The sequence below is a fragment of the Prinia subflava genome, chromosome 20 (assembly GCF_021018805.1).
Source record: "Prinia subflava isolate CZ2003 ecotype Zambia chromosome 20, Cam_Psub_1.2, whole genome shotgun sequence".
Classification (NCBI taxonomy): Eukaryota; Metazoa; Chordata; class Aves; order Passeriformes; family Cisticolidae; genus Prinia; species Prinia subflava.
In genome coordinates, this window is record NC_086266.1 from 1,707,325 (window position 1) to 1,724,831 (window position 17,507).

At 42.4% G+C, this 17,507-nt stretch overlaps 1 protein-coding gene across 1 annotated transcript in view; it reads right to left on the reverse strand.

Annotated features, from left to right (window-relative positions):
• Positions 1-13,912, reverse strand: part of AMMECR1 (AMMECR nuclear protein 1) — a 45,856-nt gene extending 31,944 nt beyond the window's left edge. The window contains exon 1 of the mRNA XM_063416603.1: positions 12,874-13,912. Coding sequence (XP_063272673.1) covers positions 12,874-13,328 — 455 coding nt within the window. The 5' untranslated portion in view covers positions 13,329-13,912. The remainder of the gene's footprint in view (positions 1-12,873) is intronic.
• Between the last annotated feature and the right edge of the window lie 3,595 nt (positions 13,913-17,507).

Genomic DNA, 17,507 nt, shown 5'->3' on the forward strand with positions numbered 1-17,507 from the left:
AAGGACAATAAATAATCAGCTTTTTAAAAAGGCTTATTGTTCCATACATGCTCTTTCCATTGAGGGTCTCTTAGCACAGGTCTGGAACAATGCAGCCTGCAGACAGACAGACAGACAGACATCCCTGGACTGTTTCTAGGTGAGCACATTTATCTGAGCAGTGCAGTGCCACATGTGGGAGAGCAGATAGGATGGCTCTGCACTTGGCCTGGATGATTCTGGCTCTTATTAAGCTCTAGATCAGGAACTGCTGAACTGTACAGTGTTTTGTAACAAAGCCATAAACATGTAGCACTCCTCTGATGAACATTATCACCCTCACACAATTTGAGATGTGACAATTTATTACAGAATAGGCGTGTACTCCTGCCTCCATCACACTCTGAAGTCATTACATTTTAAAATTCATTCTTCTGCTCATTTCTGTATTCCATGTGTTTTTAGGCTTTCTTCCCCTTCCCCCACTCCCTTCATTTCCTCTTCCATTTCTGTCCTCCCTCCATCTTTTCATACTTAAATCTTCCTTTTCAACCAGTCTTTAAAAAGGAGAGGAAGAAATAATGTAACACTCAAGTTATTGCATTCCACATGACGATTACAAGTCAGGAAGAAAGTCCTCAACCCTCACTAAACAAGTCTCTATTTGTTTCATAAATTCTGGAACCTTCATTTTGATTGAAACTTCTGGAGCATTCAGCATGTTGCACCAAAAAATCTGCAAAAAGTTATGAGAAAGTGGAGTTTGAATTTTGAATGCAAACTTTAAGGTTCTTTGGAACTTCTCTTATTAAAGTAATGCTTATCTTTCAAGACAGTACACAGACAATGCTTATTAAACACATCCAGGGTAAGGACTGTAACTGCAGATAAAATTCTGCTCTAATGTCAAAAGCACCCAAGAACAACTGTCACCCATTCTAGGTTATTAACACACCATAATTTGCAATATTTAATAAAATTATCCAACAATATATATACACACATTATAGAACTCTTCACATTTATGCTGACCTACTTAAGTAATTTTTTTCCTCAATTGCACAATTATGAACCAGAGCAGAAAAATCAGACTTTATGAAGTTAATAAATCAATTCAGTATCATTATAAATTATTAACATTTTTACTCCAGAATCTGCAGTCACCTGATCATGACTTTCTATGGGACTTTTTTTAATGTTCTGAAGAAATAAACTTTTGTTTTCTTGATACCTTTATTAGTAGTCAAGCATTATACTTCTTTTAATCAAATCAAACTAACTTCAGATTATACATTGAAACTACTGATTTGTTAACAAAAACTACTCCCAAAGCAAAGCTGGTATTTCCACCCTTCTCATTCCCCAGAAGACATCCCAGTATTTTATGTTCTGTAGGTAGCTCTTGACAGAAACACCAGGAAAATACTTATCAAGAAACTCTGGCTACATTTGAAGTTTTTCAAGGTGCACAGGTTCCAGCCAAAGTCACCTCCCCACCCAAGTTTCAAAGAAAGTGAGAAACTTCAAACCACAAGCAGCTCTCATATCTAAAAATGAGCTCAAACACATGTACCCACTGCCAGTGAAGATACTGAATTTTTCACTCTGATTAGACTTGCCAGTTTTACCCAAATTGCCAGTGACCACAGGATTTTCATAAACTGGTTTTTTTTTTTGTTCTGCTGAAACATTACTTGCAGCAGTTACTCAAGCCATCAGTGAAAAATCAGGAGTTACAGTTAATAAAAGGTTACACCAAATTTTATTAGAGCTATAACTGGGATTCTCCTGCTATGGACAAATCATAACTTATATTTTAATCAATTTTAGCTGTGAGACACTGTTCATTCCAAATATTAGGTCAGCGAGCAGAAGCAGGCAATGCAATGTATGCAATTTGTTCTGGAAAATAACTTTCTTAATTAAGTTCAGACACTTTATACATACAAGACACTAGACACAGTCATAAAAGCATCCATTTGGACCTTTAAAATGCTTTCTGTTAGTTGCCAAATGCACAAGGCATGCTGAGACAGAAGCACCTAAGGGCACAACATAAACAGATGAACAAACAATTTATGCCAATAATTTAGAATTTGCCAAGCCTGTGAGAAATTAACACACAGGAGTTTTCTGCTTAAGTGGAACTCGGTTCAAAGGATTGAGAAATATTTAAAGAAACCTAAGGAAAAAATTGAAACTACACAGGAGAGGCACCAACCTCACAGAGCTTCTACACTGAATATTGACTACTTGGTGATTCAGCTAAAAAACAACGAAAAAAATCAAACTAAAAAACTCCAATCAAACAACCCAGTAGCCCACTGAATCCACACCAGTAACTGTATGGAATGACAGGATGGATTCTCTGGAAGTGAACTCAGTTTGATGGACAGAGGAATTACACTCAGGATTTCCATGGCTGGACTCTCTCAAGGGCTGCCAGATCCACATGTGAGGCTGAGAAAGGAATTCAGTGACACAGACAGGCAGGATTTAGGGATGATGGCAACAGGAAGAACTTGTTAGGCACACTCATTAGTCATGCCACAGCCAGACTGGCATGCTAATAAGAGTTTTGGAACTTAAAAACACTTCTACACTACTGCTAGAAATGTCATAAGTACACACGGGAAGCCCAAATACTTGGCCTCACCTGACACCCTCAAAGCAACAAGAATCTCCAAGACTGGTGGAAGGAAGACAAACTAAAACCCTACAAAGAGGGGACAAAAACTACAAAAAAAAAAGTAGACAAAATTCTGTATCAGGAGATGAAGTAAAAACTCCTCACAGTTGGAAGCAAAACAAAAGCATCGGCCTCTGCAATAAAAGCCTACATACGGCGTGATTAAATGGGGAAGTTAGGAAGCAAATCTGAGAAGTCAGCTTTTAAAAAAAGAAAGCTTGCTTAATGAGAACAGAAGACATTACAATATACATGGTAGGTCAAAAGTGAACAGGAAATAGAACTTAGTATGTTTGGGTAGCACCTTGCAAAGTTACTTCACTAAATCAAAAGCAGGAAACCAACTAGAAAAATCAGTGAGATCTCTTGCAGACCAAAATGAGAAAGTGATGGAGGACTGACAACCCCAGTGTAAGTCCCTGGCTCTAGCAGGGCATGGAATTGTATCCACACCCTCCTCACAGTTTCAAAATGTCCAATCAAAGTACAGTGTTCATGCAACTTGAACAGAAACACAAGATCTAGTAAGATTGTCAGAAGGTTTTATCTTCAACTTGTATTAGCAGCGTTAAAACTGAACTATTCTCAGGGAAGGATTCACTGAACAGTAGCCTAAAATGTGAAGGAGAATAGTGTGAAACGAAAAAACTATTTGGAAAAAAATCGTTGCAAATTCTGTGACTTAACTGAGAAGCAACACCAGCCTTTACTAAAGGAGTCAAGCTAACACGAACACAACTGTGATTCATTTCAGATATAGTGGATTAAAGTTAAAAAAAAAGGAAAAAAAAGAAGTGTATGCCTCCAAGTTGCCAATTTAGGCAAAAATATCCTGAGCAGAGTCTGGAGAGCTTTTTGGCAGGGCAATCCAGTCAAGGGAAAGAACAGTTGCAATAATAGCCAATTTCTTTCTATCCTGACTTGACAAAGAAAAGTAGGTTGAGGTGCCTTATTTTTTGCATTAAGAACACAAGGCAGAGTGATTGAAGACCTCATCCAGGTTTGTCCATCATAATCACATGGCCAGGAACAAAAACAACCCTTCCAAACACCACTGCAGTGATTCATCCTCCAGTCCCACTGCCTCCTCTAATAACTTGCACACAGAGGAGCTGGACAGAACCTGCAAAGCCCCAGAAACACTCAGAGGTCCAACAGCCATTCAGTGTTTTTATGTAAGATTGTCTCTTTCTTCTTTTGACTATTCCAATCACTTAAAAACAAGCAGAGGTCTTATCAGTGGAACCATCTGAACATGACTGATCTCTCTGCAATGGCCTCTTCCAAGAAATTTTCTGGCATCTCTAAACCCCTAAAATTTAGTGCCAAGATGTCAGAGACCATTCTGAACTGGCCTAGTTTTCCCCTCCAGAGCAATTTTCACTAAACATTCCACGTGAAATGACAACCAAGAAAGTGTATTATGCTTATGTTGTCTAACTATTGGATGAATATCTGTCATCCATATATTTATATGACCACTAGTCAGAAAAAAGAGTAATATCTCACATTATAGCAGAAGAGTGTTCACCATGCTCCTCTGTCTTCATCTACCCTGTCCAATGTTCAGGACAAGCAAGAATCTGCTGCTGCTGAGCATCTCAACACATTTTAAAAACAGGAAAGAATACTTAAATTAGCAGGATGGCAAAGGGTCATAGGTAGTCTTTGAGTAGGTTATTCCAAGTCATTTTTATTATGTATGTGAAGAAACTTAGCACCTTGGAATCCTCCAAAAGGAAAGGAAAAAAAAAAAGAAAAAAGCAGCAGCTGGCACCAAACAACCTGAAGCACAGACTCCATATTCTCCCAAAAAGAGGTACTGATGGGAGCTACTTTTTGCAGTGGCCTAAATTTTCTCCCTTAAAAGCTCCAAGTAGAGAAAACTGATTCATCCTTGAGGTGAAAAGAGACTGCAATGGTTAAGTGTGCACAGGAATACTTGTTTCACTTGAATCTTTTTCCTGTGGACTAAGAAAAAGGTGATGTATAAAGAAGCTTATCCTTCTTTATAACACTTCATTTTTAATGCTTGGGTTTACCCCGTTTTGCTTCCAAATGAACAGCCCCAATCTTTATATATTCTTTGAACTTTCAGTCCCAGTATTTTAGAGGAATTCAGGTACTATGGTGGGAAATACATCACACGAGATTTCTGCCATCTGCCTCTCCTCCAGCTGTTTATTTTTCAATTTTATTAGAACTGAATCAAAGCCAGAATCCTGCTCCTATTTCTTAAGGAAGAGTGAGCCTCAGTACTACAATTCCAAATTCTATCAGCATCTTACTAGGGATCAGTTTTAGTACTACATTACCATTTGATTCCTCAGAGTTTGGACAACTGCTTGTACAACACTGTACCAAAATAATGTGCCTTTTATTGCTTGGCTTGCAGTTTTTCATTCGTGCCAGTGCCTTGCTGGAGTTTGGTTCCCCTCATGCTTAAGAGATATTTCAATTGCAATTAATCACCTCCCCTCAGGAACTGCAGCACTCTTTGAAGAGGGCTTCTTCCCTCACTACACCTTTTCTGGGGTTTTTCAAACTCCTGCTCAGCCTCCAGCACCCTCCCTGCAGAAACACTTCTTAGAGAAGGTTGGTGCAGCACTTTGCCTACTTAATGTGGCAGTCAAATAAAGTACTGAGGACTACAAAAATATGGTTTCTCTTCCTCATAAAGGTCCTTACAAGGGACCTCTGCCTAGCATATCATCTTTTCCAAAAGTCAATCTTGCAGCAAGTTTATTTATACAGAAAAGAACAGCCTTGCAGACTTGCCATTCCTTGGCAGCTGAGCTTACCCTTGTGCTCACTGAGTAAGGAAAATAGTGTGGCACCCGACCCTCATAGTCTTACAGTCACACAGAAAAAGGGGCTGGAAGCAACCAGATTTACTTAGCTGGCCCACACTGCTGTCCATCAGTGGAGAATCACACACTTTTTTCTACCTGAATACACCTAAAACTCATGAATTCTTGAACTTCACCCATAGAATTCTCACCTCTGTACAAAGCATCACACGGGAAACAGGGAGAGTGTTTTTAACTTCCAGAAAATATAAAGCAGAAGCAATACTGATGCCAAAGATACAAACTTATGACAGGGATCCTTCTCTTCCTTTCTCTTCTGTCTCAAACACCGCCTCTAAATACACCCAGGAAAGCAGAGACAGCCTCACAGAACCCATGGTGTGCCAACAAAGCCTGCAGAGGAGACATCTCTGGTGGCAGAGGGGCAAAAGACAAATTAGAGGACTATCTCTATGGCACATAGATTACAATCACTGCAGCCCTAGGTTCAACTTTGCCAAAAGGTGCCACAGATTTCAAGCTAATGGAGTGAGAAGCATAAAGTGGGATTTTTATACCATTAAGGATTGTGAGAACTCCATGTTTGTAACACAGGAGTGCTCTGGGAAGACATACAGATCTCTATATGGCTGCTGTCCCAGTGACCTTGCCACAGCTCCGTGGAGCTGTTCTGCATTCCATAAAATGTCATTCTCATGAAATTAGCACTTTAATATCCCTGGCTGCAAGTACTTAGTGCAGCAAAGCAATATCCATGTACTCAAAACAAGCACTGCCTTCCAGGAAGTTATCAAAGCCCAGTCAGATCACAAAAACTTCAGGCATATCCTGTAAGGCATGGACACGGACACGCAGCCTGTTAGGGGACACCAGTTGTGAAGGGATGACAAATGCAAAAAATAATCTCAGCAAATATGTTTCAGACCAATGGGACAGGAAGGTATCCCACTTCAGAAACGAAGCTCTTTATGCCTTTAACCAACACCCCAGTCATGAAAATGAAGGGCTTTTTAGAAGGTCATACAAGCAGCCCAGGAAAGATGCTGACCTGTTTATAGTGCTGGACTGATAAGCAGCCCAGCTTTTGGGCAGTCAGCATAAATCACAATATTATCACACAGAGAGGAGGTGCAGGACCAGTTAGGACCAACCCAATAGCCATATTCCACTTGTGAGCTGTTGCACTCCCTGCACACTTTGTCATCAAGGACATGTTTTTGAGAATTTATCACTTAACCACAGTAGAGCTGCCTCATCTTGTTATTTAAATGCAAACTTTGCAATGCTAAGCTGAGTACCAATCTTAATAACCCACTCCTTAGGAGCATAAACATAATAAAAAAAAGTCAAGCATTTTCATAATGCTTTGCTAATGAGGGTCAGGGCCTGACTGGACTTGTTTTGGCCTCCAGCCTAGCAACAGTTTCTGTACTGGCCAAACTCTGGTGAGTCTACTATTATTTTTAAATAATTTACATATTTCCTGCCTTCCATGGAGATTCTTGCCACAAACCACCAGTATATGGCACATAGCAAACAACTATCACTTCTGAAGACAAGAATTTGATGCTACAGAAAACCTGCACCGAACTGTAAACTTAAATTTTGCATTAACATTTTTTAATGCAAAAACAGAGTTTCACATACTGAACTTGCTCCATTAATTATGGCATGAATTTTGAGAGAACTAAGGACTACATTTCATTCATTGACTGGTCACAGACTAGATCTGTAAACTAAGCAAAACAAGCCAGCCCAGGGTTCCAAACTTTTATTTTCGGGTTATCTCCTAACTGTCAGCAATCAAGAAGTGCCAATATTAAATTTCTCGTTTTAGTATTCAATGCTAGATAACATTACAATTATATTTAACTCACACCTGAAGAGAAGGCAGAACTGCATACTCTTCTAGCAGCTCCAAATAAAATATTTGCATTCTTAAATCATTAATGTCTCAACAATCTCTAGCAAAAAAAACCTGAAGTTAGATGTATGTGTGAAGTAAACCAAATCTAGACACTAAATATATTTTTCTGACAGTCAGAGAGTTTAAATGTCAAAAACCATGTTAAAATTTGAACTTCCATGAAAATCTTTAGCAGGAACATAAAGCCCAAAATAGAATAAAGAAAATATGACAAACAATTTGAATGTAACTAAACCAAAGGAGGCAATAAAAATGAATGACCAGACTGATGGCATAAGGAGATGTGGCTGCTGACTCCTCTTCACCCTACAAGGAGTATGAGAACAATTAACTTCCATAGAAATAGTACTGCAGAGACTCAGAGAATTTAGTATAACTTGGTGGTGACTGCTTTTAGCTAAAGAAACAAAAAAACCAGGGTCTATCCTGAAGACTGAATGATTTGATTTCCTGTACTAACAGAAACTTCCTCATCTCCAAGTAGGAACAGCTCACTAAAGCGAACTTATGAAGGAAAAAGTCCTCAAATTCCAGATAACCTAATTTGGAGTTTATCATTGCATTATTTTCTCAGTTCACCAATCCCATCAGAGGATGAACCCACTGCCAAAGGCCACTTCTTTCTGAAGCCATGCAACCTTATCCCTTCTGCCCCTCTGCTGCAGCAAGATGCACTCACCAGATCTGCTTTCAAATATGCTGGGAATTCCCTGCTGAACACTGCCAATGCCAGCCAAAATACACATTTCTCTACTGCACTGCATTTTCTAAGTGTCCGCCACAGAATCTGCTCTGAAAGAATGACCACTTCATATTCCAACATTTAATATTCAACAGTAAAGACCAACACACCCTGTTAATGCAGAAGAAAATGGTGAACCTTATAGAAATCCACATGACACCATGTGAAAACCAGAATGAAGTCAGACAGACACACAGACATGAAAGAAGACTTCAGACTTCCCTGTGTGTTTCCTTGTTGATCTTTGGTGATGACCAAGCATTCATTATAGCTCTTGTGTAATACTGGAGTGTAACAATAAATACAAATTATTACTGAGTCTGCCACAAAACAGTGTAAGTCTCCACTGCCATACAACCAAGTCCTGCAGAGAAACAACAAAATTTCATATTCCTGGCATCAAGAGCAGTAATGACAATAGAAAGAATACTGCTGGGGTTTTTAAGACAATAAGAAATTCTAAGTTTCCAGACAAAGTTTCAAAGAAAAGCTTGTAAAGAAGCGTATACCAAAGCAAGCAAGGAGTCAAGTGGAAAGTTCCAACATTACTGTAAATTATAGAGATTAAAGCAGGAGGTCAGGCTGCAGCCAAGAAACAAGAAATTGAGAAAAGCCTGAAATCCTATCAACTGCAAGCCACAACATTTTTATTCACGTGTATGTGTAAGCACACGTACACACCTGCAGACAAGTGTCATGTCTCTTAAATGCCTTAATAGAAAGCATTGGACAGTTAACACTGCAGGAAAAAAATCAGCTTTGGGGCTGTACAGGAAAACTTGAAGCTATTTCAATCTCAATTACCTGCAACTCTTCACCATTACTGACACTTTACACCAAGACACAGTAACTAAGGAAAAATCATGGATATCCAGTAACCCTAGAACCATTTCTTTACTACAAGGGGTTTTTTTTACCTTTTCTTTTTACTAATTTACTTTTTTTCAATCACATCTAATTTACTAATTTAATTACTAATTTATTATGTTATAGATTATAATTATATATTTTATTATATATTTTTAAAAAAATTATTCTTCACAGGAAGAAAAGGCTACTCAGCTTTCCTTCTCCATAAATGAGTGGAGTAAAATGCTTTTACAACTCTTCCTGCATCCCCTTACTATTAATTTCTATGGACACTTCTAAAAATTCTGCTTTTATGGAAGTTCAGTGTTCTGTAACTTTACTCATCAAACTGAGTCTCAAAAACAGTGTCCTAATGACACTCTGTCCAGTGGGTCAGTAATTTTTGAATTTTGTATCAGTGTTCACACTGCCACGGTAATTTCCACCTGCACCTGTAGTTTGTATCCTGTGAAGAAGGGAGGGGGTGGCTCAGATAGCAACCCAAAGTGAAGTGAAATTAAAGGTATGAGAAAGTTCTTCAATTAAGAGTGACAGAGTAAAATGTCAGCAGATCCATAGAGCCTACAAGAGGAGAGAAGTCCATGGCTGGAAGAACTTGCTCAGCCTATTCTCAACAAAATGCTGGAGAGATTCAGTGTCTTTCAGATATCTTCTTTTGACCTCAGGAATCAAAACCTCCCTCTCCAACCCAACACCTCCCTAGCAATACCCTCAACACCCCTTTCTCTGTGCTTTAGGAACTCCAGAGACAGGAAAATGCCAACTATTTGACCCCTGTATGGGCTGCCCTGGAGTTCAAAACCAGCAACCTGTCCAAACCAGCTTTTCCACTCATTCCTACTGCCTTGAATTTGCTGCCCTGATGCTGTCCTCTTCCTGGCATCAGAAAGTCAGAAAAGTCCAGAGGTGTCACAAGCAGGTTTTGTTCTAAAGACAACACGCCAGAACCCCTTGTCCAAGTGATTCAGCCACCTCCTTTTCTTTGATCATGCCCAGCTTCACTGTTCAAAGACCTGCAAGGAATGTGAGTCATGTTTGTGTGAGGATACCTGCTCACAGGTCTTTCATCCTCCCTGTAATTAACATAATTTAAAAAAATAATTCTATCATTTACATACAAACCCTTATTTTAGGTTACTGCTCTTACACCAGATATTTCAGTCTATGGACAAAATCTCCAAATGAATTCGAGGCAGAAAGCTGCAATGCACATTCACTGAAAAACATCAGTTCTCATTTTCTTTGCTGTACAGGATGAAGCCCAGCTTCAAAGTCAACATCTCATCTTTGTGAGTTACCCAGTTACTGATAAGACTGCCCAAAAATCCTGTGAATTCTAAAAATCGTGCTGCCTCTGAACACTTAGCAGGAGCAATTTTTTCACCGACCTAAAATTTTATGTGTAATACTGAACAACTTTTTCAAAGTTGCATCCCCAACTGCACAAACATAATCAGCTCACAAGGCTGCTGAAAGCAGCAGTTCTGCCATCTGTCTGCTTATTTCCACCTCACACTTGTGCAGGCACAAATGTTTGTGAAGCCATGCAATGATCCAGAGAGAACCAAACTCTGTAACCCATCAGGGAAAAATATAAAATTATTGTTAGATCATTTCCTGATCTATACAACCATGCATGCTGGCACAAGCACGGGAATAAACAGAAATTACATTACTAATTTTAATGACAGTGCCACTTTCAGAAGTCTAGAAGTTCAGAAGTTGATGCAGCAACTTTTCACCAGGTCTAGCAACTCAATCTGAACAACACATAAGAATTTCAGAAAAATTCAAATGATTTTGCTTCGTTCACAACTGTGTTGTTGTTAAAGTAAGAAGGAGGAGGAAAAAAGTGATCTACTGCTTACTAAAAGGAATCAAATGCTTACTGGAAAACATTTCAGTGCTGAGATCTTCACCCCTACCTCAGTTTCCTCTACTAACAAAACACACAGTAGAACTAATCTGCTCAACAAAACATTCTGCAACACAGATAAAAAACCATAACACCAAGGTAATACTGTTACAGAGACACAGACAGAATTCAACTCTCTTACAGCAATGAAAGAGTGAAACAGCACCAAGCTGATGTTGCAACCTAGAGTGGTCTGGGATGGAGAACAGACACAGGACAATGCACAGCAAAATGGCTACTCAGAGCAGCAGCTGCTAAACAGTTGGTGTCTACAAAAGGACAGACATGGATTTGCAAAAGACCTGGGTAAAGAAACTCACAGTGGAGTCTCCCTGCCCTCCTTTCATTATTGGTACTCTGATGAAATCACATAGGAGTTATGAAGAGCATATAGGGAGGACTTGCTGGGGTGGCAGGTTAAGTAGGAATCCACAGAGCTGGGTTGTCATGACAGCAGCTGAAAGTATGCAAGAGATGTATAGATCCTGGGTGTTAGAACAGCAAGGACTACAAATAAGATTATTAATACATTACATTTTTAAACACCAAGAAGCATACACTACATCTCATTAATGAAACACAGACTGCACGATAACTGTTTGCATTGGTGAAGGTGCACGAGGGTCCAGGACATACACAAAAAACTTGTATTCATAAAGTACTGAGAAAGCACAGGTTCTCACAAACTTGATAGCCATGCTATACACAAGAGGAAAAAAGTGACATGCACTCTGGTGGACCAACACAGTCGAGTCTCAGCTGGAGCTTGGAAACTCACCACATGAGCTCCATTCCATTTAAAAGCAAAGTAAAACAGCGGAAACTCAATTTCAACAACCTCTTACGTTAACTCTGCAATCAAACGGGCTTGGATCATGCAGCAACTCGGTAACTCATCCTGGCTGAGAGGAAGTAGCTTCCTGTCACAGAGAAGTTACTCCCGGAGTGTCTGAGCTCCCTCTGCAGCAGCATGCCCGGCTCCCCGGCACGGGCAGGCTGCAGGTGCTGACATGCTGGGCAACACCGTCCTGCCAGGTCACTCCTGAAGGCAGTGGGGCACGGGGGTCAAGACAAACACCGAACAAGAGTGGCCAGGGATAAATAAAGCAGGCCCTCGTTGGACACTCTTGCAAGGAAGCTTGGGAGGCAGAGGGAGGATGGGAGTAACAGGTGTTTATGTGATCTGTTCAAAACTCTGGGAATTTGATGTGGTGGATTACTCAGGGACTCGCGATGTCTAACACTGGGTGATCTTCACGAGTCATTACAAAGCAAGGACTCTGCACGACTTGAGACCAAAGTAGCGTTACAAGTGCCTGGCACAGGGAATGTACAGGTACACCAGTGTTCACAAACCCGGGACTCGCACGACAGGGCTCTTACACTGGGTACTCACCATCCAGCACGGGTGAAGGAGAGGCCCGCACTCATGCAGAACACACGGACAGCAGAGACTGCCTAGTGAAGGGGTCCCAGTAAGGGCTACCAGTGACACCAGCGTGGCTACTCGGGCTGCTGAACACAGCCCACGAGCGGGGAGAGGGCACTGCCCACGGGACCCGGCACAAAGGCGGCCGCCCGGACCAGGGCACAGCCAGAGGCGTGAGGGATTCCGGGGGAGATGCCACCAGCGAGCCCGACGGGCCGAGAGGGACCGGGGAGGGTCACGGTGCCGGCGGGCAGCGCGGCGCGCCCCGGGGCGAGCCCGGCGCGGGAGGGCAGCGCGGCTCCCGGGGAGCGGGGGCGCCCGCGGGCCGGGCCCGGGGACAGGCGTGGGGCCAGGCGAGGACAGCGGCCGGGCGGCGGCAGCGGGGAAGGTGCCGGGCGGGAGGCGGGAGCCGGCGGGGAGGGAGGGAGGAAGGGAGGGCGCCCGGCCGGGGGGGAGCCGGGCGGGACGGGCGCGCACGAGGCGCCCACGCGGGCGGTCGCGGCGATACTCACTATGGGTCGTTGGTGAAGCGGGGGCTCCGCGGGGGCTGGTATCCGTACAGGTGACAGTAAAGCACATCGAAGCAGAAGCAGCACATCTCGGCCGACACCACCATCTTCCTGCAGCCGGGCCCGCCGGAGCCAGGGGAGGCGAGCAGCGAGGAGGCCGGCGGGGAGAGGCCGGCGGGGCCCCCGCCGCAGCTGGGCGGCAGCGGCGGGGACAGGGCGCAGCCGGCGGCGCCCCCCGCCAGCACCCCGAGGCCGTTCAGGCGGGGGCCCCCCGGCGGGGGCAGCGCCCCCGGCTCGCCCCCCGCCGCCGCCGCCCCGCCGCAGTGGGAGCCGCCGCCGCCGCCGCCCGGGCCGGCCGAGCCCGAGGGAGGGGAGCTGGAGAGTTTCTGCTTCTTCACCCCGCAGCAACCCGCCGCCATCTTGGAGCCGTCTCCCCCCACGCAGCGCTTCCGACCCATGGCGGGGGGGCCGGCCGGCCGGCCGGGGGACGTGCGGCGGCCCGCTCCGCCTCCTGCCGCGCCCGCTTCGCCTGCACGGGGAGGGGGCGGGAGAGGGGAGGATGAATGAGGAGCGGGAGGAAGAGAAGGATCGGCGGGGGAGGGAGAGAAGGAGAGACAGAGAGAGCTGCGTTAGAGCGACCCGGTGAGCGGCCCCGGCGGCCAGGGCCGGGCCTGAGGGGCAGCGCGGCCCGCAGGTGTGGCGGCCTTTCCCCTCCCCTCCACACGCCGAGCCGCCCTTCTCGCCTTCTCCTCACGCTTTATCTCCTCCTTCTGCCAAGGAAGTGGAGCAACTCCACCTCGCGTGCTAAAAAAAAAAAAAAAAAAGAAGAAATAAAAAAATAAACCCACAAACCCCGAGCTCTGCAGGCGCCGCACGGCAGGAGCAAAGCCCTTGAGATGGTTAAAAACACCCCGCTAAATAATTCAAGTGACCTGAAATGCCTTTCTCTGGGGAAGAGAGGGGGAGGGCTGTGTTGGAGCCGCCGGGCTGGGAGCCTGGAGAGAGTGCTTGGATGCAGCTATTAAGCATGCAATCGTGATGGCTAAAAGCCACGGGCTTTATATGTATATATATATATTTTTAATATCTATATATTTTTAATTACAGCTTTGGCAGTTACTTCAGAAGCAGTAAATAGCAGCTCGGAGCGTAGGCCCGCAGCCACAGAGGCAGCAGCCATGACCCGGTGAGACCACGGCCCTGAGGGACCCCTGGGGAAATCCAGAGAGAAAAAGATATCAGTTCCTGCTGTTCCCCAGACACCGAAAATTAAGCTTATTAAAGAGGGGAAATCTGTTTTATATTACTGTTTTACGTTAGCCTTCCATATAGATATAGCTGAATGGATGGAGAGGCTTGCAAACAGCCATGAAGTACTTCAAAATCTGTGTGTATATTTAGAAAATAACACCTCAGCCGTCAGTGTTATGCAGCCATCTCTGGCATGGGGTGTAACAGCTGTTTAACATAGAATAGCAGCACTGCGGTATCAAGGAAGACAAGGGGGTGAGGGCTGCCACACAGAGTTAAAATAATACCACAAGTTTAGAGAGACAGCCATTACAGAGGCTGAAATGCAGTATACTGAAAGATTTCAGTCTCAAACTACTTAGAGACAGATTTATGTTTCTTGATGGAAATGGTTTCTCCGGCATCCTCATTATAATAATTTTGGCTGCATCTTAAATGATGGGTTTGAAGAGAAAATCCTCAATTACTAGATCTCTAATACTAATGGGTTAAAAGGCCCTTAGAAGATTTCTGTCCAAATACTGGCCTAAACTCCTCTTGCTTTGACTGTGAATCATAGCCTGAAGTAAAACAGCTGCAGGGAATAATAGCAAACAGAAAGGAGAATTAGATGGTGTGAATCAGTCTTTTCCATTTTTAAATGTAGTGTTTGTGTGTGGAGCTGGTGAATACTTGAGAAGGGAGCACAATTACTTTCCCAAACAACTTTCAAGTTTCTTTCAAAACAAAGGCAGTGTTTTCCACTTAGGGATTCATTTGTTTAAATCAGTTAGCAGTGACACCTTCTGTTGCTTTTGGGAAAATAGTTTCTCCAGGTATTGAATTCTGTATTTTTCTCATTTTTTAGTCATCCTGTATTATTTAACTCCAGTATTTATAAAAATATTCAGTAATTCAAAATGCTCACAATACAGACAGAAATATTAATTGTTCACTCCACTGAAACAAATATTTGGAAGGTTCATTGTAAGGCTCAGAGCTAGGACTGATATCCTTATGCAGTATCAAGACTACTGATAATGAACAATGATAACTTTTTGATTAAATATTGTATTGCAGTGGCCCCTGAATCAAGGGTAAAGGAAGTATATTAGTTAATCATTAGAAGCACCTTACTTTTTCCACTTCTGCTGATGTTCTTTGCTATATTTGCTTAGAGTTATGCACCTATTTTACCTCAGTGCATGTAATGCATACCAAATCCCAATGTAAAGACACCAACAAATACAGAAACACAACTGTGGAAAGTAGTGGAATCAAGAAGACAAAACTGTCTTGTCAAATACCTTGAAGTGGAGAGAACTGCAGACTCCCCAAATGTTCTTCATAGCTCAATGGAAATTTTCCATTTCTATTTGAAGCATCATTTATTCTTTGGATAATATGGTTTCAGTTAACTGCAGCATGTTCTATTGGTCCTTTGCTTCAGTTAAGTATCAAGGACTTTTACATTTCTTACTACAAGAAACCCTGAATGTGTTCAGTTCCTGAAAGTACTTCTATATTCTGCTAACTTTAGCAGATTCTTTCCTGTTGGTTGATGACAGTGCTGTGCCTCATATGCAGTCAAATGTCCCAAGTGAACTCTGGATGAAAAACAAACTCTTTAGCAGTACCAACAGAGTCAGAATGGTTGTGCAATTAGGTCAATGCAATTTAGGAGTGGTGTAGCTCTCCTTTATGACTTCAGCTGTTCAGCACTATTGCTCACCTCGTGTTCTAAAGCCCCAGTGATTTCAGAAAAGTCACTTGTTACAAGTAGCAGATTAAAATTAATATTTTAATTAAAAAGCAGAGCTCATTGTTCTTGAAAAGAGCTGTAAATTATAAGAAACACAGAATTATTTGCAGAAAGATATTTCTCGGTGAGCTGAACCTTCTCTGAAGGATTTCCCCGCTTAAACAAAATAATAAGAATGATTAGTATCTGGGAGAAATGATATCCTGACAGACACAATCTAATTCCTTTTGAATCTGAGGTAAAATTTGCACTGACTGTAGTAGAAGTCAGATTGTTAAGTGGGCCAAAAGATCATTCAAGTTTCCCCATTATGTTTCCTACAATCTAATTAGAAGGCAAATCAACCAGAACAAGGAAACAATGAGCCAAAATTTGGCTCCATCAGTAAGCAGGAGTGATATAATCCTTGCCTTATTAGTATCAGTTCTTTTAATAGGCACTGGAACAGGTGAGGGATTTAAAAGTGTACTTAAAATAGCACATTTAGGCTGTTTGGCTCCGTGTGCACTTCTGCAAGACTACTGATGTTGATTTAAGCAGCTCTACCTCAGCTAATTGTTCTCCTTCCTGCCCCACCCATTCTGTTGTGTTCATGCAGCTGTTTGTGCAGATGTGAGGCAGAAGATCAAGTTTAAAAACACTCTTTTCCCTCAATTATTTTTCAGCCAAATCAGTTCTCCAGTCTGGTTTATTGGAGGGCTGCACAAAAATCTCTGTTGGCCACTTGGAGTGGCTACACAAAATTGAGGATTAATGGCCCTGTGCAGCTTAAACATTGCTGGTGAAAAATGCAGCCTGAAACAGCATTTCACATATTTATGGAGAAACTGTCAGAAATCACAGAAATGTTTGAATTTTAAATAATAGGTGAAGAAAACCAGTCAAGGAAAGATAAAGGGCCTTGAATGGGAACAAAATTCATTTATGCTTGAGGCTGTAGAAAAGTCAGGGCCAGGCAATGAAGGAAAGGGGAGCATAAAGTCCTCTTTTCAAAATACAGAATATTCCACTTTCTGAGAACTGAAGGAAATATTATACTACAAATAATCTAAAAAAAACCCACCAAAAACCAAACCCTTCAGAATTTGAACGATGTAAACAGCTAGCATGTCTGTGGAGTTGTTAGTTACTATTCTAGAAAAAAGTCTGTACATACATCTTCCAAAATTCAAAGATTAAATTCTCTATTTCTATCTTCCCATCATAAGGAGCTATTTTGGATGGGCCTGCCCTAAAACTGGAAGATTTACATGCTGAAAATTCCTTTGGTCTGAGGAGTTTCCATCCCTTGTAGAGCCAGTCTAGGCAACTTTTCCCTTGCTCTGCAGCCTACAAGGCTGGAAAAAAGTGGGTTTGCTTGTTTTACTTTCTCCCATTATTCCCAAAGTGGTGTATCCCACTCCTGAGGCGCATGTGAGTTTTCCTCAGTATATTCTGCTTAGACAGGATTGTTGCTGTTCTTCACTTACACTCTGTGTCTCAGCTGTCCCCAGGAGAAATTAAACGCAGCCCTGAATCTAGGCCAGCAAGTGTGCACAAAATGTAACAAAGTTAATGAAAGTTAACTTGCATATGTCTGAGGACAGCGATTGTTCCTACCAGTTAGAGGCCATATCCTGCTATTGTTCCATATATCAAACCTCTA